Source organism: Carassius auratus, unplaced genomic scaffold, assembly GCF_003368295.1.
Source record: "Carassius auratus strain Wakin unplaced genomic scaffold, ASM336829v1 scaf_tig00214691, whole genome shotgun sequence".
NCBI lineage: Eukaryota > Metazoa > Chordata > Actinopteri > Cypriniformes > Cyprinidae > Carassius > Carassius auratus.
The window spans coordinates 112,008-138,958 of record NW_020527768.1 but is presented as its reverse complement, the minus strand read 5'-3'; the positions used below and the strand labels follow the sequence as shown (position 1 = coordinate 138,958).

General features: G+C 35.9%; 1 protein-coding gene across 1 annotated transcript in view; it reads right to left on the bottom strand.

Moving 5' to 3' along the window:
- The window catches only part of LOC113092631 (protein FAM184A-like), a 107,288-nt gene extending 90,828 nt beyond the window's left edge, over positions 1–16,460 (bottom strand). Inside the window, exon 1 of the mRNA XM_026258296.1 lies at positions 15,857–16,460. Within this exon, the coding sequence (XP_026114081.1) occupies positions 15,857–16,036 (180 nt within the window). The 5' untranslated portion in view covers positions 16,037–16,460. The remainder of the gene's footprint in view (positions 1–15,856) is intronic.
- Between the last annotated feature and the right edge of the window lie 10,491 nt (positions 16,461–26,951).

Genomic DNA, 26,951 nt, shown 5'->3' with positions numbered 1-26,951 from the left:
TTTGGATGTCAATGGTGCCCCACAACTGTTAGGTTACAAACATTCTTCCAGATATATTCCTTTGTGTTCAGCAGTAAATTATGACAGAATTTCATTTTTCTCAAAGGTAAATCTTGAAATGAGCCAATGTAATTTGTGCACATAAATTGTGCCAATGTTATTGTTTATATATATATATATATATATAATTTTTTTGCTGTTCTTATTCTAGGTATGGCAGAGGAGGCCAGTGCTTTACGATGGATGATAAGCCTAGAGGGTCGTGTTATTTGTGAGTGTGTCCAGTCATCATTTTTGACTGCACTTGCAACACTTTTTGCTGCTTACTACGTCTTCAACCTGCAGTACCAAGAGGAGGCTTGTTGCACATTGGAGTTTCTTCAAAGGTACATACAGAATCATCTTCATAAGAATTTTGACATGTGAGTCTCAATTTACATTTATTTTCAATTAAATACAATTAATTAAATATATGACTGCCTTTAGACGATTCATTGGAATTAACCCAGAAAGGGGCTCAAGGACCTGCAGAGGCAAGGTGGTCTCAAAGAAGACGGGCAAGGTGGTGAATAAAAAGTCTTCAACAGTTAATCCAAAGGTTGCCTCTTTACTGAGAAATCTTGTGGATTTCGAATGGGATTTCATCTAGGTAAGTAAATTTACACATACATACCTATTTCTATTATACATACCTGCTTCCCGTTAAAGTTATTTTACCAGCTTTTTTGTAGAACATGTAAAAAATTTGCAATATGCTACTGAAAACTCATTTCATTTTAATTTCAGATGTGCTTACAATCTAATACTAAAGTGTATTTTTCCAAACCTGTAAGACTTGTTTATCTTCAGAACTCAAATAAGATATTTTTTTGATGAAGCCTTTGTCTACACAGCCTACAAAACTAGGACTTTCAAGCCCTAGAACGGTAGCAAAGACATCAAGTAATCCATGTGATTCCAGCGGTTTAACTTCAGTGCTTTGTGTGCACTTGCACTATTAGCACCAGGACACATGCATGTTAAATACTTTGTGTGAATGGGCTTTTTTGCTTCATAAAATGTAGGTTAAACCCCTGGAGTCAATGGATTACTTGATGTCTTTACTACCTTCCTGGGGCTTTAAAGTCCTAGTTGGGTAGGCTGTCAGTGGAGTGACAAAGTTCTCAGATTTCATTAAAAGATCTTAATTTGTTTTACAAAGATAAACAAAAGTGTTAGGTAAGTGACAATTAATGAGTTTTCACTTTGGGGTGAACTAACCATTTAACCCTGGTTCTTTTCTAAACACCAGACAAACAGAATCCTGGGTTATCTTGATTCATGTTTCGCATTAATCGTAATTTACCCAGGTTTTTTTATTTGCAGTGACTTTGCCAAAGATTATGAATGCTGCTCATAACCTATAAAGGCTATGAAATTGCATTCTTAAAAGGTTGGTTCACCCCAAAATGAAAATGTCATTAATTATAGTATATGTTAATTAATCACTTCTGATCGTTATGTGCATCTCGTCAGTAAAGCCGGAACATGATTAGTAGTAAATCACCATCAACTGCTTTCAGATTATGGCTTAACTATGGCTCTGTGTAGTGAAAGCAGCTCAATCTGAAAGCAGTTGATGGTGATTAACTACTAATGAACAATCGAATGTGAATAATTGCATAGCCCTAATTAATTACTCACCCTCATGTTGTTCCAAACCCAAAAGACTTTCTTCATCTTCAGAAGACAAATGGAGATCTTTTTGATGACAAGATGCGGATCGGATTTCCTTCCATAGACTGCTTTTGCAACTACCACTTTGATGCTTCAAAAAGATCATGAAGAGATCAGAAAACTAATCCATATTAATAGAGCTGTTTAGTCCAAATTTTCTGAAGAGAATTGATAGCTTATGATGAAAAAAATTTCATTTACTTGCATGTAAACATTGATCCGCTTAAACAGAAGCTCAACCGAACCTGAATAATGCACAAGAACTAACCTCTTCCTGAAGCTCAATCTTGCTGTGTAACATACAAGAATAAACCTAATTTGTTATGCAGCACATTTGAGATTCCAGAAGAGGTTCTTTGGATTGTGTTAGCTGACCATAACAACTGATCATTGATTAATTTTCTGATCTCTTTATGAAGTTTTTGAAGCTTCAAAATAGTAGTTGCAAAGGCAGTCTATGGAAGGAAATCTGACCGCATTCAGTCATCAAAAAAGTTCCTCATTTGTGTTTTAATAAACATGCATTAGAATAAACAAAGGTCTTATGGGTCTGGAACAACATGAGGGTAAATGATTAATAATAGACTTTTCACTTTGGGGTGATCTATCCCTTTAAATTTACCTGAGTTAAAATAAGGTTAAGAAAGAACAATAACCCAGAGTTATGTGTAGTAAAGCCCTTTTTTGTGACAAGCATCATTGTACCAGACAGCTGGATATAAAAAAAAAGCCTGTCGCCTCTTCAAGCTCAAAATGTCTCCCCAATTTACTCTCTCCTTAAAGGGTTAGTTCAGCCAAAAATAATATTTGTAATTTATTACCCTTGCGTCGTTCCACACCCGTAATACCTTCATTCATCTTCTAAACACAAATTAAGATATTTTGGATAAAGTCAGAGAGGTTTCTGTCTCCATAGAGATTAAATGCAACTACCACTCCAAGAAACTTCATAAAAAATATCTTAATTTGTGTTGAAAAAATATGAATAAAGGTCTTACGGATGTGGAACCACATAAGGATGAGTAATAAATGACAGAATTTTCTTCATGATCATTATTTTTGCTAGTGTAGCATTGTCACTTTTTGTAATGCTTTTCTGACTCTACAGTATATTTACAAAAGTTTTCCTCCTATTTTTTATCTTTCAGATCAGTTTGAAGATTCTGAAATGGTTTTGGACTGTTCCTGTTCCAATTACTTGCCAGGTTTTGACTTGGATTGAATTAAAATCAACTTCAAAGGTTTTCACATTCTTTACTGTTTCTAAAATGCTGTTTTTAGAGGAATGTAAATCCCAAGCACGTTCTTGGCATGTTCCTTTGCCAAATCCAAATGACTTCTATTGACTTTGATTAGGGCTAAAATCAACTTCAAATGTTTTCATATCGTTTACTATTTCTTAAGGACTGTTTTTAGGGAAACACTTATTAAATCAATTATGAGTTTTTGTTTTGTTAAAGTATTCAAATTGTTGGTCACTAAAATGTGTCAATAAATTTTGTGCAATGAGTAGTACCCTCTTGATCCAGTTTTTTGTTGTTGTTGAAAATATTATACATTAAATATTACACTACCAGTTTATTTGTATGTGTGTGTGTCTATATATATATTAAAGAATATGTAACTTAGAATACAGTAATGAAACTGCAGGATTACAGTACACAGCTGGAAACCCTGCTGCCAGTATTTTACCGTTAATTTACAGAAAGGTTGTAATTTAGATTACGGTAATGAAAATGTAAGATTACGGTACACAGCTGGAAACCCTGCTGCCAGTATTTTACCGTTAATTTACAGAAAGGTTGTAATTTAGATTACGGTAATGAAAATGTAAGATTACGGTACACAGCTGGAAACCCTGCTGCCAGTATTTTACCGTTAATTTACAGAAAGGTTGTAATTTAGATTACGGTAATGAAAATGTAAGATTACGGTACACAGCTGGAAACCCTGCTGCCAGTATTTTACCGTTAAATTACAGAAAGGTTGTAATTTAGATTACGGTAATGAAAATGTAAGATTACGGTACACAGCTGGAAACCCTGCTGCCAGTATTTTACCGTTAATTTACAGGTCAATTTTTTACAGTGATTTTAATGATTCAAACTCATACAGTGTGATCAGTTTAGTCCAATTGCTGAGCAAATCTCGAAATTCAGAACCGTACTAGCATACTATTACTATTTCTGCCATATAGGAAGAGTAGTATGCTAGTTTGAGTCTGTTTTCCTGTCTGATTCCCAAAAGCACGGCGGTGCTTTTTTATCACCAAACATTACAGCTCAATCAGTTTAGTCTGAGTCCTTTGCAAATGAATCTTGTGATTCAGATCACTTCAGACGTGACTGATGACCAATTACCTTACGATTTGCTTTTTTAAACAGTATCTTTTATTGATCCAAACAATAAAATATGGCTTGCATAATACTGTTAAGTTACAATGTTCTTAAGGCTCATGAGATTAAAAAAATGAGATATCCCAGAGAAATGAGAAATATTTCATACAACAACAACAACAACAACATCTCAGAAATATTTTATAAAATATAATGAATGAATGAAATGTTATCACTTTTTTTGGGAGGTTTTGGACTGCATTTATGTCATCTTTAAAAAGACAGTGAAAAGTCACTAAAAAAGTCTGTGTAAATGAAAACCATTCTTTTATACTATGCATTTATTATCTGAAACAATCTCATCATGTGACAATGTAACTGTATTTCTTTCTTTTAAATATCTCTTTTTCTTAACAGAGAAAGAATCAGTAGTGGAACCATTAAGGAAACAGAAACGGTAACACGTAGCAAAACTGAAATAGTAAAATTCTTAGCAATTTCCTTACCATTGACAACAAAATGCGATTTTAACAGACATCAACTTGACGTCAGGTTAAAAATAGCTCTTATTCTAGCCTCAATTCATCAGCGCTCAGAGCTTATCAGTTAAAATGTGTGAGGGTGCTTCACTGGAGAAAGCTGAATGAGCTTCTTATCACTGATTGCGCGTTTACCTTGAAGGCTTAGCCGATTCAGAAACACGATAGCACTGGGACGCTGATTGCCTGCTAGAAGCTGATTCGAGTGAATGGAAAGAAGTCATCTCAGAGGCCAAATGAAATAATAGCGAGTGGGAGAGCTTTATCTACACAGAGCAGAGGCAGAATTTGCTAAGATTTTTCTGCTACTATTCACACAGGTGTGACCTTTGCTCGGCGTGCCACAGGAGAAAGTAAAGGCAGTCAAGGTCTAGGTCAAACATGTACTTGGCTGACCCGCAGTATGCATGAAAGGGTGCAACTGTGTGTCTTCTACAGTAGCAGTGCAGAGGTAGACTTAACAACCTAACCAAGGCAGAAACTCACAGTCAATAATGAGTTCAGGATATGAACTCACCAGGAAACAGTGGGCTGAATCACAATTTGCATAATTCTACTGTATGCATGCACTAAAAAGATTTACTGTCAGTCATGCAAAAGTGCATACTATGGTAATGTATTAAAACAGTACTGAAACATACTTTAAAGTCACAGAAATGATTGTGGAACCCCCACAGGATGAAAAAGAAAATCATCCCCAATGTCTTTTTTTTTTTTTTGCAAAATCTGAGTTCATATCTCACAATTAATACTTGTACTTCCTAATAAAAAAAAAGTCAGAAGTGTGACATATAAAATCTGATTTCCAAAATATAAACACGCAATTGAGAGATATAAACTTGGAATTGCAAGAAATTAATTCAAATAATAAATAAATAAATAAAATAAATTAATCAAAATAAAGTGTAACCTTGCTTTTTTATTTTGTGAGGGGGAAAAACAGAATTGTGAGATGTAAACTCATAATTGAAAGAAAAATAGGCTATTAGCTCAATATTACATTTAAAATGTAATATATATATATATATATATATATATATATATATATATATATAAAATAATTTAATTTAATATTAGCTCAAAAATGTGTTAATTAACAAGCTTTAGTATTAACTAGATAAAAAAGTTCGTCAAGACAAACTTTAAGTTGGCTTGAGAAAGCCTGACCAGAAAGTTTGAAAAGTTTAGAAAGTTTAGAAAGTTTGAAAAGTTTGAAAAGTTTGAAAATGTGAAAAGTTTAAAAGTTTAAAAAGATTTAAAAGTTTAAGAAGTATAAAAATGACAGTGATTAACATATTGCTAGCATTACAAGCAAGTGACTACCATGTGACAAGCATGTACTTAGCATGATTAGCATGTTGCTAGCATGATTTTAGCATGATTAGCATTACTACTAGCATGTTGCTAACATGATTTTAGCATGATTAGCATGTTGCTAGCATGATTTTAGCATGATTAGCATGTTGCTAGCATGATTTTAGCATGATTAGCATGCGACTAGCATGTTGCTAGCATGATTTTAGCATGATTAGCATGTTGCTAGCATATCTCTAGCATGACTAGCATGTTGCTAGCATGATTTTAGCATGATTAGCATTACTACTAGCATGTTGCTAACATGATTTTAGCATGATTAGCATTTGGCTAGCATTATTTTAGCATGATTAGCATGTTGCTAGCATGTTTTTAGCATGATTAGCATGCGACTAGCATGTTGCTAGCATGATTTTAGCATGATTAGCATGTTGCTAGCATGATTTTAGCATGATTAGCATGCGACTAGCATGTTGCTAGCATGATTTTAGCATGATTAGCATGCTGCTAGCATGATTTTAGCATGATTACCATGCGACTAGCATGTTGCTAGCATGATTTCAGCATGATTAGCATGTTGCTAGCATGTCTCTAGCATGACTAGCATGCGACTAGCATGTTGCTAGCATGATTTTAACATGATTAGCATGTTGCTATTATGATTTTAGCATGATTAGCATGCGACTAGCATGTTGCTAGCATGATTTTAGCATGATTAGCATGTTGCTATTATGATTTTAGCATGATTAGCATGCGACTAGCATGTTGCTAGCATGATTTTAACATGATTAGCATGTTGCTAGCATGATTTTAGCATGATTAGCATGCGACTAGCATGTTGCTAGCATGATTTTAGCATGATTAGCATGCGACTAGCATGTTGCTAGCATGATTTTAGCATGATTAGCATGTTGCTAGCATGATTTTAGCATGATTAGCATGTTGCTAGCATGATTTTAGCATGATTAGCATGCGACTAGCATGTTGCTAGCATGATTTTAGCATGATTAGCATGTTGCTAGCATGATTTTAGCATGATTAGCAGGCGACTAGCATGTTGTTAGCATGATTTTAGCATGATTAACATGTTGCTAGCATGATTAGCAGTCGACTAGCATGTTGTTAGCATGATTTTAGCATGATTAACATGTTGCTAGCATGATTTTAGCATGATTTTAGCATGATTAGCATGCGACTAGCATGATTTTAGCTGGATTAGCATGTTGCTAGCATGATTTTAGCATGATTAGCATGTTGCTAGCATGATTTTAGCATGATTAGCATGCGACTAGCATGTTGCTAGCATGATTTTTAGCATGACTAGCATGTTGTTAGGATAGATAGATAGATAGATAGATAGATAGATAGATAGATAGATAGATAGATAGATAAGTTTGAATAGATAGATAGATAGATAGATAGATAGATGAGTTTGAATATAGATAGATAGATAGATGAGTTTGAATATAGATAGATAGATAGATGAGTTTGAATATAGATAGATAGATAGATAGATAGATAGATTAGTTTTAATATAGATAGATAGATAGATAGATAGATAGATTAGTTTTAATATAGATAGATAGATGAGTTTGAATATAGATAGATAGATAGATAGATAGATAGATAGATAGATAGATAGATAGATAGATAGATAGATAGATAGATAGATAGATAGATGAGTTTGATTATAGATAGATGAGTTTGATTATAGATAGATAGATTAGTTTTAATATAGATAGATGAGTTTGATAGATAGATAGATAGATAGATAGATAGATAGATAGATAGATAGATAGATAGATAGATAGATAGATAGATAGATAGATAGATAGATAGATAGAGTTTGAATATAGATAGATAGATGAGTTTGAATGAGTTTGAATGGGTTAGTAATAGTACATAGGTTAGTCTGATTGAGTCTAATGGGCTTCAGTGTGTTTAGATTTGAATTTTTGACAGTTGGAGTTCACGGAATGTTCAGATGAGCAGAGGCTTTTCAATGCAAGTCTATGGGATTTTTATGATTTTAATCTTCAGTTTTATGAAAAGTATAAGTCCGATCAGTCTAAAAAGATATAGCAACTAACTTCAGATCAGTCTGAAGAGCTGGGCTGAGTTTGGAGTTTGTAGAGTTAAAGCTCTAGGAGGAGTAGCAGTCAACAGTTTTAGTCTCAGAAGAATAATAATAAGAAGAAGTTTAAATACAATATCAGTAAGTTGGCTCTCTCAAGCCAACTTAATAATTACTTTTTATTTTTCCAAATACTTTATACTTTTGATGTATTGAAGTATCATGGCAGTAAAGACATTTATAATGTTACAAAAATATATATTTCTATTTCCAATGTTTTCAACATTGATAAAAAATAATAAATGTTCTACTTGAGTAAATTGAGCAAATTAGAATGATTTCTGAGTGGTCATGTGAGACAGAAGACTGGTGTGATGGCTAATAAAAATTCAGCTTGGCATAGTAGGAATAAATGACATTTTAAAGTATATTCAAATAAAAACATTTCTAATCATTTGTAATTGCACATATATTTCACAGTAGTACAATTTTTATAGTATTTTGAATAAATACAGTAAATTTAGCCTTGGTGCACATAACAGACCATTTTTTTACCATTTGTACCAATTCCAAACTGAAAGGTAAGTTAGTTACTGTATGTGATATTGATGATAAAAAAAAAAAAAAAAAAAAAAAACTGAAAAAAAAACGGAGTGACAGAACAAGGGAGAAAGATGGAGGCGGTTGATGATCTGAAAGTGTGAGGTCTCGATATCAACCATTTTTAGCACCTTCTGATGTGAAAGGACAAGACATATTGGGTCCCTCAATCTTAACTGGACATTTTCTACCACTGCCAAAACTTTCTACAAGCACAGGGGAAGAGAAGTCTGCAAATAAAAAGAAAGGCAAGAACTCTGTCAGATGGCTCAGATGAATGAAATGTGAAGTCTGTGGTCCACTGGGCCTTGCCAATCAGTCGGGGGTCTGATGAGGTGAGAGAACCCCCAACAAAACTCTGTGCAACAACACAGTTTTTTTTTTATTTCCACTGTGTAAAGAACTCGAAAAAAATGTGGGCTGCAAGGAGTAAAAAAAAAAAAATGAAAACATTCTTTTATCTTCAGTTTTCCTCCGCCCTCCATGGCTGTTTTCAGTGACGAGGGTGATGACAGAAGGGGCTGGGCCCCCTCAGCGCAGGGCTTTAGGGAGCATAGCCTCCCTCTCCTGTCAGCACTGACCTGCTACAATAATGCATGCACAGCGTCTCTATCCCCCAGGCCTTTCCCAGCACAGAAATAAAACCTAAAGTGTCTATTGCTCTGGCAGAAATATAGATTTTTTTTTATATTATCTTGCTTCCCACACCAATGCATTTTTTCAATGTGTTGTACAAATGTATGAATAAGAGTCCCCTGTTTTCCTTTCACATCAAAATCCACAAACATATTTATCTAGAACAGTTTCGGCTTATGCATATTTCTCTCCTGATTCAGATGAGACCCCCCCCCTTTTTTTTTTTACTAAAGAAAGCAATATTATGAATAGAGGACTCATTTTTCAGTTGGAAGCAATGGTTTAAAGTTAAAAACGTCTTAAAGATCAGGTTTTTGTTTCACAAGACATTAACTTATGATCCTGTGGATTAATTTATTGTGATTTTTCTATCAGCTGCTTGGACTCATTCTGATAGCACCCATTCACTGCTGAGGATCCATTGATAAGCAAGTGATGCAATACTACATTTCTGCAAATCTGTTTTGATGAAGAAATAAACCCATCTACTGTAGATCTCAGATGGCCAGGGGGGTGAATACATTTTCAGCATTTGGTTGAATTATTTCTTTAAATGTTATAATGTAAAATAGTTTTCAAGCTAATACACATGAGGGTTAAAATATACAGCAGATTCACAGAGTTTTCTAGATGCTCAGAAGGGAATAAATTACCATGAGACTCAAAGGCAAGACCAGAGATACACAAAATGTGCAAAAACACCCATTTCATATCCTTTGAAGTGGATCACAGCTGTTATTTATATGACCACATGAAACAACCGTCCGCTGGCATGAAAACACAAGCAGTTTAATATTGACGGTAGCTCAGTGATGTAGACGCAGGTTAAAGATCCATGCTTTTAGTTGATTATCTCCAATGATTATATCGCCCGGCGTGAATGGAAGTGTGTGAGGGAGAGAATTGTCTGACCACACACGAGTGAACATTGCTTCAATGTTCTCTGTGTTTTCTGACCTGCACTGTGAACCCATGATGGATCGGAGTTCTCTTCAAAGTAGTGTGAAACCCATTTCCAAACTGTACCTCCACATTTAATTATGTCTAATAGTCACAAATCATCTAGATATTCTAACAGCACAAAATATGCTTTGTATAAATAAATACTAGTAAACATATCCAACTAAAACATCTGTCATGTCACTAGAATGAGAAAAATCTAGGCTAATTGTGTCATAAATAATAAATTGTGATCAGACATGGCATTCTACAGTCAAATACAGTACAATGGTAGCAAAAGGAATATAATTATAACAACTAAAAGAACTATATTTGAATATTTTCATAAATATAAATAATTATAAATAAAAAAATCTAAATATATACATTTATGTATATACACACACACATAAATACATACATAGATAAATTATATTACAGGTAAGCCATCTGCACATGATTGTGATGATGAATAACCTTCTATCGTCAAGTAGCCCCTCAATTCATGAAATTCACATTTTTGCTAATATAAATGTTTTCAATTAATATTGTACATAAGGTGCATGCTTATTGCTTAATTGAATGAAGTTAGCAAGAGTGCAAATCCAAAAACTGTTCTGTAAAGGTTAATATGACATTTGCTGATTAATGATTTGGTCTTGACAGTTGGCTCTTTTTTTAACTCCACTTTCACCTCAAATTGAATATAACAAGAACGATATTCCACATCCAAAGGTGAAACATTCAGGAAATGGGATTCTGAGCAAACAACAACAATAAAAAAAGGATTTCTTCTCAGGCAGAATAAACCTATTGGTGTGTCATTCCATGTACAAATTTGTATGTCTAAGTTTTGCAGTAGAGGTAGACATTATGTATGCTGCATGCTTATTAACTAAAGAAAATATACATTCAAAAAAGTATCTGGTCTTGATTTTCTAACTGGGTGGCATAAGGAATTAACATAGTAATCAAGTTACAATTTCCCAACAAGGCTGCTTGGTGCTTTTAGAAGCTACTGTAAGCATGCAGCACCATTTCTCTGTGCTATCAGAGTAAGCAAGCTGTTCCCGAAAGGAAATATTGTTATATTTCTGTCCTCACATTCACTATTGCACCTAAGCCCCATGTGCCCTGGGCTTCCACCATCTGCTGTGCGGCAGGCGGCCTGTGCCTCCCTAGATAATGCAAGAATCATATTAACCCCTGGATTATGACACACGCACATCCTCCTCTTATGCCGTGATTCAAACACAGAGGTTACAACGGACTTCACATGCCAGGCCACATAGAATAGAAGCACCTGCTGCCATAACCCACAACAATCACATGCTTTTATGAGGAACATTTTCTGTTAAGACAATATTACAGGATAGAAAACGTAATTAAAATATGGCCAATTAAAAGAGAATGACACATTTCAGTGCCCCTATGGCAACTCAGTCATACCTTAGACTTTATAACGTGGCCTTCAATCTTGCATAAGCTTTAGTGAGAATATAATGTAAATATATGTTACATAACATACAAGAATACTTCTCAGTAATGGTTTGACGCAATATATATCCAAGGGATAAAGCCAAGCTTGAACTACTTTTGTCTCAACTGGCGAATCACAGCCGTGTTATTTATTTCTTATTAGATTTATTGATTTTCAATGGCTACATTATTCTCTAATTATACAAACTACTCTCTAAGAGTCTGCATAGCAGCTTGATTAAAAATCCTCACTTAGGGCAACATTTTTCATGAAAATGATACTGGTTTGACAATTGTACAGAGTAGATTGGGGAATATTTCTTTATTACAGCCACATTTAAAATAGTAGAGAATCTTTATATTTATATATGTATGGCCAATATACAGTATGGGCCATTAAAATGTAATATCTGTACAGTTGAGTGATTTTGTAAAACCCTAAGTTTATAAACCCCCTTGCATAATTTATAATATAACAAACTAAAAAAGTATTTTGTTTCGTGCAATAGCTTAAATCAGGGCGCAAAATGCAATTTTATGTCTTATCTTGCAGATTCGCTCTACTGTATGGCCCATTAAAATTGAATTTATAGAATGACAAAACGAATGCCAACCATTTATTATTACCATTACAAAAGGACTTCAATCTCTGAAAGCATACAGATAAGAAAGACAGCAAAGTCTGACAGAGATGGCTTCAACGGCTCAGTAAAGATGATAATTAGATATATAAAGCTCCAGCTACTGAAAGAGCATTTGTGTGAGAAGCATAAAATGTTTTTGCACAAACAATCTGTGGGGGGTAATTGAATTGCAGTGTGATGCTTCTGGAGTTTATTGATACCCATCAGGAGGCTGTGAGATCCAGACTGGGCCCATATGGAGACTGGGAAGTGCGGATGCCAAGGTAAACCATAACCAGAGAAAAAGGCCAGTCAGAGAGACTGGTTTCAACTCCATGAGTCTATATGGGAATGTGGCGCACAAAGTCCTAATGCACTAACAATGCACTTAACTGTGAAAGACAGAAAACGTTAAAAAACATAAAAATGATAAAAAGTTCCTCTTAAAACACTGTGCACTCAGGATCTTGGGGTCTCATTAAAGCTTTACTCAAACCAGCTGCATAAAACTTCAGCGAGACACTTGCTGTTATGTCTGCTGCATATCACACAAAAATGCACTATTATGCTTTTGGACACATTAGGATAACAGTGCAAACTTTGCAAAGTTTTGTACCAACCAGTAATTGTTGAACCAAAGATGAAAGTGGTCATCATTTTACTTTCTTTCTTACTTTAGAAAAAAGGGACAAAAAGGAATTTTGTGAATTTCAATGCATGGGCAAACCAGAAAAAAAAAAAAAAGTAAGAAAGTCAAAGAGATTTGGAACGACATGGTGAGTAGATGACAGAATTGTAATTATTTAGTTAACTATACTTTTAAATTTACATTCAGTTGTCATTTTTTGTGTCATTTCAATTGCCTTGAGCATTGCACACAAAAATGCTAAATGTTTATCCAATAGCACAATATGAAAACTGTAAGTTTTGTATCCAAACTGACTGATTTATTGATTTAACTTATATTTAAATGTAATTTTCTTTATGCTCATCATTTGATTTAATTTCTTCCTCTGAACACAAAAATATACTTTGTAAACACAAGTATACTTTGAAAGCCATGTAGACCACACATAATGTATTATACAGTAGGATCACTTTGACTTTGTTTGTATGGGAAAAAATCAATTAATAAATAAAATGAAGAAAAACTCATACAAGTTTGGAACGACATGCGGGAGAGTAAATGATGACAGAATTTTCATTTTTCAGTAAAAAAATTCTCAACCAACAAACCGATGACCCCTATGGACGGGCTAAACATCCAGTACAAAGCACAAAGAATTCTAATGTGATGCAAACATCATAAATTCTAAAATCCTCTGTGCACTATTTTTTTCAACTCCTCATGCCTCGCATATCCTTTAAAAGCAATGACCCAGGTGTCCATGTTTAATGAGAGTCTGACAGGTACATCAATACTCAACCAAAGCATTGTAATCTCATTTATGAGGCGCAGCCCGAGCTCCCTAAGGACGAATGAACTTCAGTCAGTGTCACTGTGCATGTGCAAGAACGGCAGTCATAAACCAGCAGATCTTCTGGAGGTCGTGAATGAACTTAACAAGTGTATGGTAATGTATGATTCAAGGAAAATAAAGTCACACACGTGGATGTCTCAGGTTCAATAAAATATGTATTTTGTTGCTCACTTTGTATTCCTGATCCAGTTTCTTTACTTATGGTTAGACAACAAACACAGATCAAGGCTTGCCAGAAGACACAATAAAAATCAACAATCTCACACAGAATAAATGCTTAAGGCTGAACAGAGGCTGAAGATATTATATTTGATTTGTCTATAATACTAATCTTCAAAAACAGACACCTATAGAGGTCCAGTTCAGTAATTATATCAATAAACGATCGAAGGCAAATTTGCAATTTTGTGTATTAGTTTAATCAATTCTTTACAAGAGAAGCAAGAAACTCATAACTCTTTTCCTCCCTTGTAATAGAGCGATTCTTTGAGTATGAGAAGAAGGTATATTTAATTTTGTTCAATAATACTGATCTATAATATACAGAACCAGTAATTATATTAACAAACAATATGACAGATTCGCTAAGGAATCATTCTGAGAACTAATCTGACCAATTCATTACAAAAGAGCCAACTCGAAATAATGATTGTCTCACAAACTGAACACCACTATGACTCTTAAATAGGTTTAGCTCTACACACCTAGCTCATGAAATATTTTATTTAAAATTCACTATAGAAATGTCCAGGTCTGCAAACTCAAATGATATTTTCAGGATGTCCATCTAATACCTGAAAATGAATAGCTGAAGCAGGCTTTGGAAACATGCCATTCTCATATCTCAGTCAGGCTAAGAGGATCATACTAAACAGCAGGTGTCGATAATATTCACAGATTAAACCACAAATATAACATACATCATTTTACACAAGAGTATGTCCAAACTGAGGATGAAGTATGATCGGTGTAGAAATCAGGAAGACAAATTATTATTAAACATAACCAATAATAATAATAATAATAATAAAAAATGCTATGATGGCATTAAGCATAAATTGAATTTAAGCAAGCCTTAACCAAAGAACACATGTCCCAGAAACCACAGGAGCACATAAAGGGGTTCAAAACAACCCATACTGAGTTCATAGATAAAAGTCAGCTATAACTAATGTGTTTTTGTGAGAAATACAAATTTCCCTAGCAGGCTTTGCAGATTAAGTAGCTATGATACAAGATGGGTTTTGGGCAGATTTTGCTCTGCTTCCTTTTGAGGGAACAGCAGTAGTTGGAAATTCCATTCATTTCAATTTCCCTGATTCATTATTATTACTTTCAGTTCTCATTACAATTCTCATCGTGTCCAAACATGTTAATAAAAGTCACTCTGCGAACCCTGGGTTTCCCTCAACCTCATGAGATGCACAGAGGAATGCTTTTTAAACAGTGTTTAAGGAGTACACATGCTTGCAGCACACTTGTGCTTTTTTGCATGGTTTGGCCCAGCCCATACGAACAATAATTATTTGTCAGTTTTTTTTTTTTTGGGGGGGGATATAAATCAGTCAGATGTGACTGGTACTGTAATCTATTAATTAAAGAGGCCCATCAAGTATTCTTTAAGAATAAGAAAGAACAAACAATAATTTTTTATGATCATTTATTTATACTAAATAAATAAAAAATGACAATATTTCTCTGAACCTATAATCAAAGTGTTATATTAGTATAATTGAGATACTATTAGATTTTTTTATTATTATTGTGCATTAGTTTTTATGTTTACATTTTAATTCAAGTTAGAATTTTAGTAAATTATTATTTTTCATTTATTAAATAAATAGTTTATTTTTTTATTCATTTTGATAACGAAGAAATATGACTATTTTAGTGTGACTTTCATGCAACCTACATGGCATATCACGAAATGAAATGTTTTTAATTAATAAAGATTTCTACCGCATCTGCTAATTTTGACCCCATTATGTATTCTAGGGTTAATCCGGATAGCAGGCCAGCCTGTTGTCATTTGGATGGGGGTCTCCGGTGGCACCTCCAATGCGCATCGCTCAAACAGCACACATGGCATTACGCATCCCCAAAACGCGCACGAAATTACCTTGGTCAGCTGTGCAATCTTCTTGCTCATCTTCAGATGGAGGTCCTGTGTGTATTCGAGGGTTAACCCAGACGGGAAGGACGTGCTAGTGGATGTAGAAGTGGAGGTGCTGTTATATTTCCCCGTCGAAGCGCTGCCAGCGGGGTTGTAGTAATGCTGCCAGCCCGCTCCAGTCGCCATCTTCACGATATTATATTACTATGGCTGTTATATACAGACTGTAATGGCAAATGGTAAAGGCAGAGGATCCCGAAAAAGCAAAAACTATAGTGACAATGAAGGCGTTAATCCACATAAGTCATTATTTCATCCGGATTCAAATCATCTGCTCTTATTGTAGTCTGTTAGGAATAGTAAGCGAAAGCGCTGAGATGAGCAGCAGTTCAACCGCACATTTCGCTGCTTTCCTTGTTTCTTGTGAACTGAGTCACTGACAGTAGATTTGTAGGAGGAATACATCAAATGTTTTGGATTCCCGGCAGGTGCGTCGCGTTGAAAACGCCGACGGCGCGTCTAACACGTTTGTAAGAAGCGAGAGCCGGTGCAGGTGTAATCCAGGTTCGAGGCATCTCTGTCGGATGCCGCGCGTGGGTCTGTGCGAGCGGTGTTGCTGCACTGAGTCTGTTACCATGGATCATCTCAACAGTTTACATTATGTCAGTGACGTCAGTTCCGTCGGTCACGGTTCCTTTCATCTCCGCCTCCTGACTCCCCTCCGTTCTTTTCTTTTGAATTGTGATGTAATGCGAAAGTCGTTGAAAAAGTGATTTTGCAAATGTCCCAGTAGGTGGGTGGACAGGACCTAAAATAAGATATTATTCTATTTTTATAGTTATCATCACTGACTGTGTTCGTGCTTGAAAGTATTTTACTTTAAGCGTATGCAGCTAAACGGTTTGTATGCAGAGTGCTGAGAATAAACGGGAAAAAAAAGAAATAGCCTATATATATATATATATATATATATATATATATATATATATATATATATATATATATTTTACAATTGTTAGTATTTGCAGCTACTATAAAACACGAGGGCTAGTTGTCACTGTTTAATCAAGTTATTTCAAGATTTATTTTTTAAAAGTAATTTTATTTACAGACAATACAGTTTAAATACATAAACAAACAAAATAAATAAAATACAGCACACCTTTTGTGACAAAATGCCCCAAATGCATATGGAATACATGGCCGCGGGAAGTGGGGGTGCTGGGGGTGCTGCAGCACCCCCTAGTGACGAGAGGGAGATTAAAAAAAATGTAGGCCTATTAAAATATTTGTAACGCGCTTGTAACATTTTTTTTTTTTTATGGCAACAAGTGTGGGATCAGCTTTGACTAGCCAAGCAATTGTATAGTATTTTTTTAAGGTGGTGGGGATGGAGATGGAGAGTATTATTTCGTTCGTGTGTTCTTTGTGTAATGGTTGTGGAGAACTGTTAAATAACGTTTAAATAGTAGGGCTGGGTATCGATTCAGATGTTCCAGATCGATTCGATTTCGATTCACAAGCTCTCAAATCGATTCTATTTCGATTCTCGATTCGATTTCGATTTTCGATTCGATTTTTCTATTAGAGCTGTAATCGGGCCTTAAAAGTTAAGCCCGACATGTCCCGAGCCGACACGTACATTTTGATTGACAGCTTTTTAAAAGCCCGAACCCATTTACAACCCGACATTATTCAAATGTACGCAGCACACAGCTCTTTTGCCTTTTGTCAGGAATGAGTCATTTATGCATAGTTTAACATAATTTATACATGACTAACGTAATAGGCCACTTGGAAGTTTGAACAAAGAAATAAAAAAAGTCTTCTGTAACATCGTAACATCTCAGCACTCTATAAATAGCCCTAAGGTATAGGCTCATTTAGCATATAAATAGGCCAACGCACCAATAAAAACAAGTCTTTCTTAAAAAATTTAATTAAGATAAATTATAAATTAAGATGGGTATTTGGCAATAACGAAATGAATTAAGATAAAGGCTCTGCCGGATTTGCTTCGCCATAGCAGCTGACATAATAAAATAATAATGCCAACATTATTTTATATAGCCTACTCTGTCTACATTATGCATTTAAGACTCAAGTAATATTTAGTTATTATTTGAAAAACATTTACTCACCAAGATTAGGTAAGGCCTAAGTGTTTATGTGGAGGAAAATGATTGAATCCACTGTAGATGTCTTCAGCGCGCTCCTGCGCTCACTGATGGTGCGTCATTATTCACTCATTATTCTCATTATAAACAAGGTCAAAACTTTTCCAAACCTCAGACTTTGCTTTAGTTGCTGGTGCTACCAAAACGTAATCGTCAGAAGCAAGCCTCCGTTTCAACTACTCAGCATACATTATCGCATATTTATCGCGCTAATCGAAACATTACATGACCGCTCATTTACCGCACAAGCCCGAGCCTGGCCCGATTGGTTCGATTGGCAATGGGATTCTTCACACTGCCTGAACATGTGCAATTGTGCTTTTGAAGACAACTGACCACGCACACCTGTCCGCGCGTTTGTCTGCTCAGAGCCTCGGTACACACTCTCCGATGGCGATGTTTACATCAAGCCTGCATAGCGGTCCATAGCGGACTCGAGGACGCAGAAAGTATAAGAGGCTTTAAGATGCAGTCTGTAAGACGCGAACGGGAGCATGACCTGACGCACATTGCAGAAAATGGAACCACTGCTTTAAACTGAATGAATGAATGATAGGTTCGTTGGTAACATCGCACAAGGCACATAAGAGGGTGACATCTAGTGGAGAAGATTTGTAATTAGATTAACGCTAATCTTACGTTCAATGTATGCGGAAATAAATACGAAAAAAAAATCGATTCATGGCCTTTGAGAATCGATTTTGAATCGACCACATTTTAAAAAACGATTAATCGAAAAATCTATTTTTTACCCAGCCCTATTAAATAGTCGGAGATTCCTTGTGGTTTGTGTAAAAAGGTTGGAGATGGAGACAGAAAGCTTTATACTGTGCGTGTGTTCTTTGCGTAATGGATGTGGAGAACTGTTCAATAAACAAATTGCTTAAATAGTCAGAGATTATTTCCTTGTGGTGTGCGTAAAAAGATTTTGGAGTTAATAGAGTTGCGTGTGACATAAACGTGCAGTGACTCAAGCCAGCTGACCAAATCGATTGCATTGTTTTAGCGTTATTGTGAAGTTTGATCAATATTATATTTTGTTGTAATATTATTTGTTGTATATAAATGAGTTGCATGTATGTATAGGTGTAAGAATAAATTGTATATTCTTGCCTTCGAGATCGTAAATATTATTTTGGTTCAGGTTGGGTTATCTGAGCAGAGAAGAGCAGGTACCCGGGAACCAAGAATGAGTCACACAAGTGGTGTAGTTCATTCTAAGCTCAACTTTATTGTACAAGGGGTGTTACTTTTATAGGGAAATGAAACAACGTAATGTCTGGCAGATATTTGGCTGATCAAGCATAACACACTGCATTGAGCAACATCATGAATATAGAGTAAGGTTCAAAGGAATACATCATACTGTTATCACACCACAATGTCCTTTATCACAAGATGTGTTCACGTGTACGAGCAGAATCTCACAATGGCCACTTTAAGACAGTCGAAGACATGTCTTACACAATCGTGAACAATCTTGGGCATATCTTATGTTTCTTGAATATACTTGCATACACAATAATCAAATGTGATATATGTCTTCAGTTAGTATTCATTTCTGTTATACAGTTTTCAGAATAGGAATAAAAATGGTTAGTATAACTCTTAATCAGGATTACACACATATATCAGAATCAGTCTTCAGGCTCTAACTCATAAGTGTGCACATAATCATCTCCAGTAGAGCTATCAGCATCTGTTGGAAAATCCTCAGCTTCAATCACACTCATCTCCAACTGCTCTGGAACCCTAACAAAGGTCTGCACTGGATTGGATACCTGCAACATTGCTTGGTAGGTATGTCCTGTAGTGAGCGCTGTAACAGAACGCATTATAGAAGTACTAATACATTGCATAATACAGGGTGCTATTAGCAGAAGAATAACTATGAATATAACAATAGGCACAACAGTGTGCAGAATCCAAGTTCCCCATCCTCCCCAAAGGCCGCTGAGCCAGTTCAGCCAAGAATCATCTTTCTTTGGCTCTGGGATGGATTCTCTCATCTGGTCCACAATATTGGAGACGTTGTCAGAGTTATCTGGAATGTAAAAACAGCAAGATACTCCCAACATTTTACAAACACCTCCCTGCTGGGATGTTAAAAGGTCGAGAACAAGTCTGTTTTGAACTACTGCTTCTCTCATCTTTTTCATTTCCTCTGTTATCAAAATGTCATCTGCATATTGGAGAACGCAGACTGTAGAGGGTAGATCAGTCATCTTTGCCAATGTCCTCTGTACTGCCGCCGAGAAAACTGCGGGACTGTCCACATAGCCCTGTGCCAAGCGTGTCCAGGAAAATTGTTGACCTTGGAAGGTGAATGCTAGTAGAGGCTGAGTGTCTGGATGTACAGGCACAGAGAAAAAGGCTGCACACAAATCAATGACTGTGAAATATTTGTGCGTACATGGAATAGAATTAATCACAGTCGGTACATCAGGCACAATTGGAGCTAATGGTGTTATCAATTGATTTATAGCTCTTAAATCTTGAGTTAAACGCCATGTTTTACCATCTGCTTTAACTATGGGATTAATTGGCGTGTTGTAAGGTGAGTGTATCGGTACGAGGACACCCTGCTGGACAAAATTCTCAATCAATGGCTTTATGCCCAGTTCCTTATCTTTAGACAAAGGATATTGCTTAATATAGACAGGTTTATTAGTTTTCAATTTTGCTTTGTATGGTTCCATGTCTATAAATCCTGTGTCATCTTTATACTGTGACCATAATGCAGGGTCTACCAGAGTTTCAACCGCTGGTGGTATGTCAGACCTGGGCTTACATGTGGCTGGTTCTGCTTTGTTGTCTTCCCAATCCGGCAATGGGTTTACAGAGACCTGTAAGCTAGACAGGAAAGAGAACGTGACCAAATCATCAGTGAATTTAATGTCCATATTTAATTTGTGCATCAAATCTCGTCCTAACAAATTTAATGGAGCTCCTGGAATGATTGTGAATTTGTGAAAGAATGGAATTAATCCAGGAGCCCTTACCTCTAGAGGAGGCGTTACAGGACATTGAATGTCAGTTCCTGAAATTCCTACAGAGTTTACTATTTGACTAGAAAGAGGACCCTCATAATGTGCAGCGGTCATTGAAGTTGCGTCAGCTCCAGAATCTAGGAGGAACGTCTGTGGTTGACCGTGCACTAACAATGTAACATATGGCAAATCTTTATTGTTATTAGTAAATGTGAGGGTCGTCATAGATACATTGGAACTGACTTCACTCTGTAGGCATCCCTATTGTGGTCCTTGAGGCTTGTGCCAAGAAGTAGGATAAGGGGAGTTGAATCTTTCTCTGTCTCTCTGCTGAGAGTGATCTATTCTTGGCTTCCACTGAGCTGAATCTCCCTGAGGACGATTCTGACTTCTCCCTTTTCTGCAATTTCTTTGGACATGACCTTCCTTTCCACAGAGATAACAAACTATTCTTGATCTTTTTGGAACACTTGATCTGTGTTTCAGTTCTGCTTTTAGGTCATGTTCACCTCTCTGTGGCTTTTGCCCAGTGAACATAGCAGTTTCAGTTTTGACCACAAACCCTCCAGAAATATCTAGTTCCCTAACTCGCTTCCCTAATGCTTCTATGGTCATTTCTAACAAGTTAGTTGTTGTGATTCTAATCAGTTGTGCTTGTTTTCCATGCATATTATTCAGAAATGTGTTGATGAATAATGCCTTTAAGTTATCATCAAGTGGGAGTTTAGATTCCTCCACCCATGCTTTCTTAAATCTCAGATAGAAATCTGAAGCCGTTTCTTTAGACTTCTGCTTTGTGTTTGCAGCAAATGATAAATCTTGTTTATTGCCTAGACGCTTCTCTAGGAATGCTCTCAACTCCTTAAAGAAAGAAGTATGATTTTCCTGTTTTTCCCAGAAAAATACATGTGGTTCTTTTGATGTAGCTAAACCTGATATATGATCATTTTCATACGCCAGCGTTTTGCATTCACTAATCAGCATTTCCTCAGTGACATCTCCTTCCAGTGTCCTTGCCAGAACTGCTCTGTAATCTGCACCTGTAAAATGAGCATACTTTGTGTGTGATTGCAGAATAGTTACAAATTTACTAGGATTCTGTGGGGAAGGCAAACTTTTACAGATTGCTTCCATATCTGTCATTTTTACTGGTTTTACCCCTATCGCATTTCCCGATCTCATCCACACCATTGCACTCTGAGTTTTGGGAGTTTCCTTTGTCTCTACCTTTGTCTCTTTGAAAGTACCTGACTTTTCAGTAACATGACTGTTGTGCGGTGGCGCTGTGGGTATGCGAGGAGTGCAGTAGGGCGGTGGCTTGTCTTGTGGAAAGCTGTTTTGCTGAGCCACAAAGGCAAGTACCTTTTTCTTTTCTGGTCCTTGATCCCAGACCTTTTTCAGATCCTTCCAAACATTATAACTTTTAGTCATATATTTATAATCCCAATTGGGATCGCCCCACCCCTCAAAAATTAGACTTTTAGCTAATTCCATACCCTCATCAGTGAATGAACCCTCTCTCGGATACGGAGTTTCAATTTGTGGTTTCATACTCTCTGACCATCCTGCCATGTCACTCACAAAAGGTTCCGTATAAAACCCTTGATTATTTCTGAACATAAAATCAATTGGTGTCTCTCCTGGTAATGGTCTTGACTTTGAACCCCCATCTTCCACTTAATAGCAGCGCAAATTGTAGTGTTTAGGCAGTGATAAGCAAGCAAATTTGCAATTCAAAATTCTTCTATACTCTTTTGCCCAACCTTAACTGTGATTCCATGTATCGTATTGTGACCTTGGGTGATTTTTCTAGGTTTTGACTTACACAAAGCTTTCGCCCTGATCGTCACTAGATCACCTTCTTTTGTTTGGGTGTTTCCTATAGTTTTGGGCTCTCGCCAAACCAAGTTCGGGTCGCCCCTAAAACACCTTTCTTTTGGGTCACAATATTTCAACATGTAATAACAATTGTTAATTGATTTCCACAATATGGATTTTAATTAAATTTCAATCCCCAAATTAAATCAATTTCCGCGATGGTTAAAATACAACAAAAGTTTAGAGTTCGCCGTACGCAATACGCAACCGTGATCAAAAGTACAGTGTGGCCAGTACTGCACATCCAATCACTCTACGCTAATAGTCAATTGACTACTGTTGCCAGCCGTAGTGTAACAACAATGGAACGCTTAATTCCACTAGCAATTAGTGATTACAACTCCTTCCCGTGTCTTTACGGGGAACGCGGGATAATTTTTACATTAATCCCCTACTAGGATCCTACAGAGGGTAAGCGCTATATTTCTTTCAAGAAATATACAAAAACACTTACCCCCTTTTTTATGTAGGTCCGCCTGATTCACCGGTGCGTCTTTTTCTCTTGATCTCCTGATCTCGGGATGTTTCACTCCCTGGTTCTTAGGAGATTCCCCCCTATCCCGGACGAGCCCCCAGCTGTAAGAATAAATTGTATATTCTTGCCTTCGAGATCGTAAATATTATTTTGGTTCAGGTTGGGTTATCTGAGCAGAGAAGAGCAGGTACCCGGGAACCAAGAATGAGTCACACAAGTGGTGTAGTTCATTCTAAGCTCAACTTTATTGTACAAGGGGTGTTACTTTTATAGGGAAATGAAACAACGTAATGTCTGGCAGATATTTGGCTGATCAAGCATAACACACTGCATTGAGCAACATCATGAATATAGAGTAAGGTTCAAAGGAATACATCATACTGTTATCACACCACAATGTCCTTTATCACAAGATGTGTTCACGTGTACGAGCAGAATCTCACAATAGGCTATCTGAAATTGTAATGAAAGTAATTATTTCGTTTTTTTCGATTATTAAACTATTATTTAAACTATTATTTCTGATTCTGCTTCTGCTTCAGATTAATAGCGCATTGCGCATATCTGAGAACTGATGTATGTGTGTTTCAGACCCTGGCTGGCTGTGCACTGAAGTGTATATGACAATAAAGTAGTAAATCTCAATGTATATATTTTTAAAATGTATTTTAAATAGGCCTATAGGCTCATAGGTTTTTTGTAAAAAAAAAAAAAAATTCACAGCACCCCCTGTTCAAAATTACTTCCCGCGGCCCTGATGGAATATGTCGTGAAACTTCATAAAATTTTTAGCAAAAAAACAGTAAAAAAAAAAAATTATGCAACACAAGAAATTATATTTATAAATACTGAATTCAACCACATAAAGATTAATCAACTAAGAAAAAAAGGTTGTTAACATTAACAGCATAAAGAAAGCAATCTCCCCACAGAAATTAAATAAGCAAATGGTTGTCTGAAAAAAAGCTTTGCTTTGCAAATTAAAATACATGTGGGCCTATAATAACTGTGTATGAGCACTCTATGCTGTTGTAGTGCATAATAATTAGATTTTCTATAAGGATATTTTGTCGCACACAGAAACTAATATTACACGCATTTCTCAACATGCAAACAGTGGCATGAATGCTGTTTTATTTAAAGGAATAGTTCACCCAAAATAAAAAATTTTGCTGAACATTAACTCACCCTCAGGCCATCTACAGTAAATGTAGAGGAGTTCGTTTTTTCATCAGATTTGGATAAATTATTTATAGATTATGGATTGTATTTTGGTAAAAACAATATTGATGGATTTGATGGCCTTGATGGATTTGTTTATTACAAACATGCAGATTTTCACTTCACAAGATGGTAATTGATGTACTGAAGACAAGTGGGTTACATGTGGATCATTGTGATGTTTTTAACAGCTGTTTGGACTCTCATTCTGACGGCACCCATTCACTGCAGAGGATCCACTGGTGAGCAAGTGATGTAACACTGAATTTCTCCAAATCTCTTCCAGTGAAGAAACAAACTGGCACGACGGTTTTCAATTAGATTTTCAGCAAATTGTTATTTTTGGATGAAATATTCTAAGACATTTTTATATACTCTGTATTACCAATATTACGCAGGAACTGCAAAGTTTGTAGAAATATGAAGGCTGTGCAACTTTTTTCATCATTCTCTGCCACTTTCACCTGAGATGGCTGAAAAATATGGTCCAAGGAATGAATCACCTGTGGGAGAGCAGGTATTGTGAAAAGACAAATGGCCTGCTATTGTTACTCTCCAACTATAGCCCTGCATGATACAGCCCATGGATAGGACTCTGTTTCAAGACACAAAGAGTTTCAAGAGTTGCTTTGGTTGTGTTGTTGGTGTTGATTATTCTTATATTGGAGATAGTTAGTCTCTAGAGCCAAGATTATTATTTTAAATGCTAAATTAACCCACCTCAGAGGCACAACAAAAGTGTTGCAGTTTTTGATGCAAATATCATGTGCAAAATCTCTCTAGAAATAAGAGGTTGAAACCAAATGTTTTTTTAAAAAAAACAACTGGAAATGCTCATATAGTCCAACTTCCTCCAGGGCTCAATTAAACATAACTGACTGCACATTGCTGGCAAAATGTTGCCTTGCCACACTTTATTTCCTCTTTTGCAATGAGTTAGGAACCACACTGAGAAATGCATAATCTAAAAGAAAATGAGAAATGAAATAATACACTGCAAATTAGAACTAGTACAGTACACAAAGAAAAAAAAAGGAAAACCATTCAACAATGAATCATTCACAGTAAGACAAGCCATGTTTAGCCTGTTTATATCAACACATGAACATTCATATCTTTCAAAAGATGCTGAATTTACGTAAATTATAGTGCCCTAGGAATGGTAACCTATAAACTAACATGTTAAACTACTTGGAATAAAATAAGTTTAGCTTTTTAAATATGTTATATTAGTTTGTTTATTGTACATTATAATGGACTTTTTTTTAAATAACATATATAATAGCCTGTTTATTTTATTTTGCAATGATGTGACTAAATACCTGGTCTGTTCACATATAATGGCATGCTACTTCCTTTTAAAATGACTATTTTATAATTCAAATGAGTTTTAAAGCAGTCCTTGGCAGAGAGGACATTGCATTCAGCTGAGCTGAGTTGCTAGGCAATGGTTTGCTAAAGCTCTTAGCCAGGCCATGAAAGGTTGAAATGCAACCAGAAAGAGATAAGTAAGAGTAGCCTATAACAATTTTCTTGGTGCTTTTCTTAAGAGGTTTCTGGAATAGACATCACTGTGACCTTCTGAACTCTTAAAGGAACTGTTTTATCATTTTCATTGCCTGAAGTCAACTTCTAAGTGTTCTTGAACAAAATTTTTTTAGATTTACATTATTTACACAACCTTTTTCAGCCCTATCTGTAACCTTTCAGCTGTATGTGTTCCTACTGCCTTTAAGAAAGTTGATTAGGCTCTATTTGTCATAGTTAGAAAGGCTGAGAAGCTTCTGGAAGCATTAACCTCATATACCGTCACCTTCTCCACCTGCTGCTGTGTTACTCATGTTCTCATGCTGAGCACCGCGAGGCTCATCAGGCTCCACACTCCTGTCATCATGCAGAGTGGCTATTTCCATGTCATCTCCAAAGCTGCACCAGAAGAAAATTATACATACAAGCAGCAGATAAGCAGGATTCCTGGAGTCCTGTCAGGGCAGGTTGCCCTTCAGTTTCCACTCAGTGTGGGATGTATTTCTCACACAGGTGGTCTTTGAAGTGGATTTCTGCTTGTAGATGCAGGCACAAGCTCAGCCCAGTGCTCATCAAGGTTTAGTGAAGGACTGAAATGTATTAATAATGAAAACATTGTTTAAAATTTCACAGCCTCCTTATTAAATTTACTAGGCTCATTTAAGAAGTAGACTGCTTTTGCTTGCTAACCTGCTTGCTTGAAAAACACTCCCTGATGACTTACAATGATTATTCTTCCATTTCTTTCAACACTCGGATTACATTTCTGCAGCACTACACATGCATAGGGTTTATTTGCAATTGGAAGTATTAGTGTTCATTGTAAAGTGATA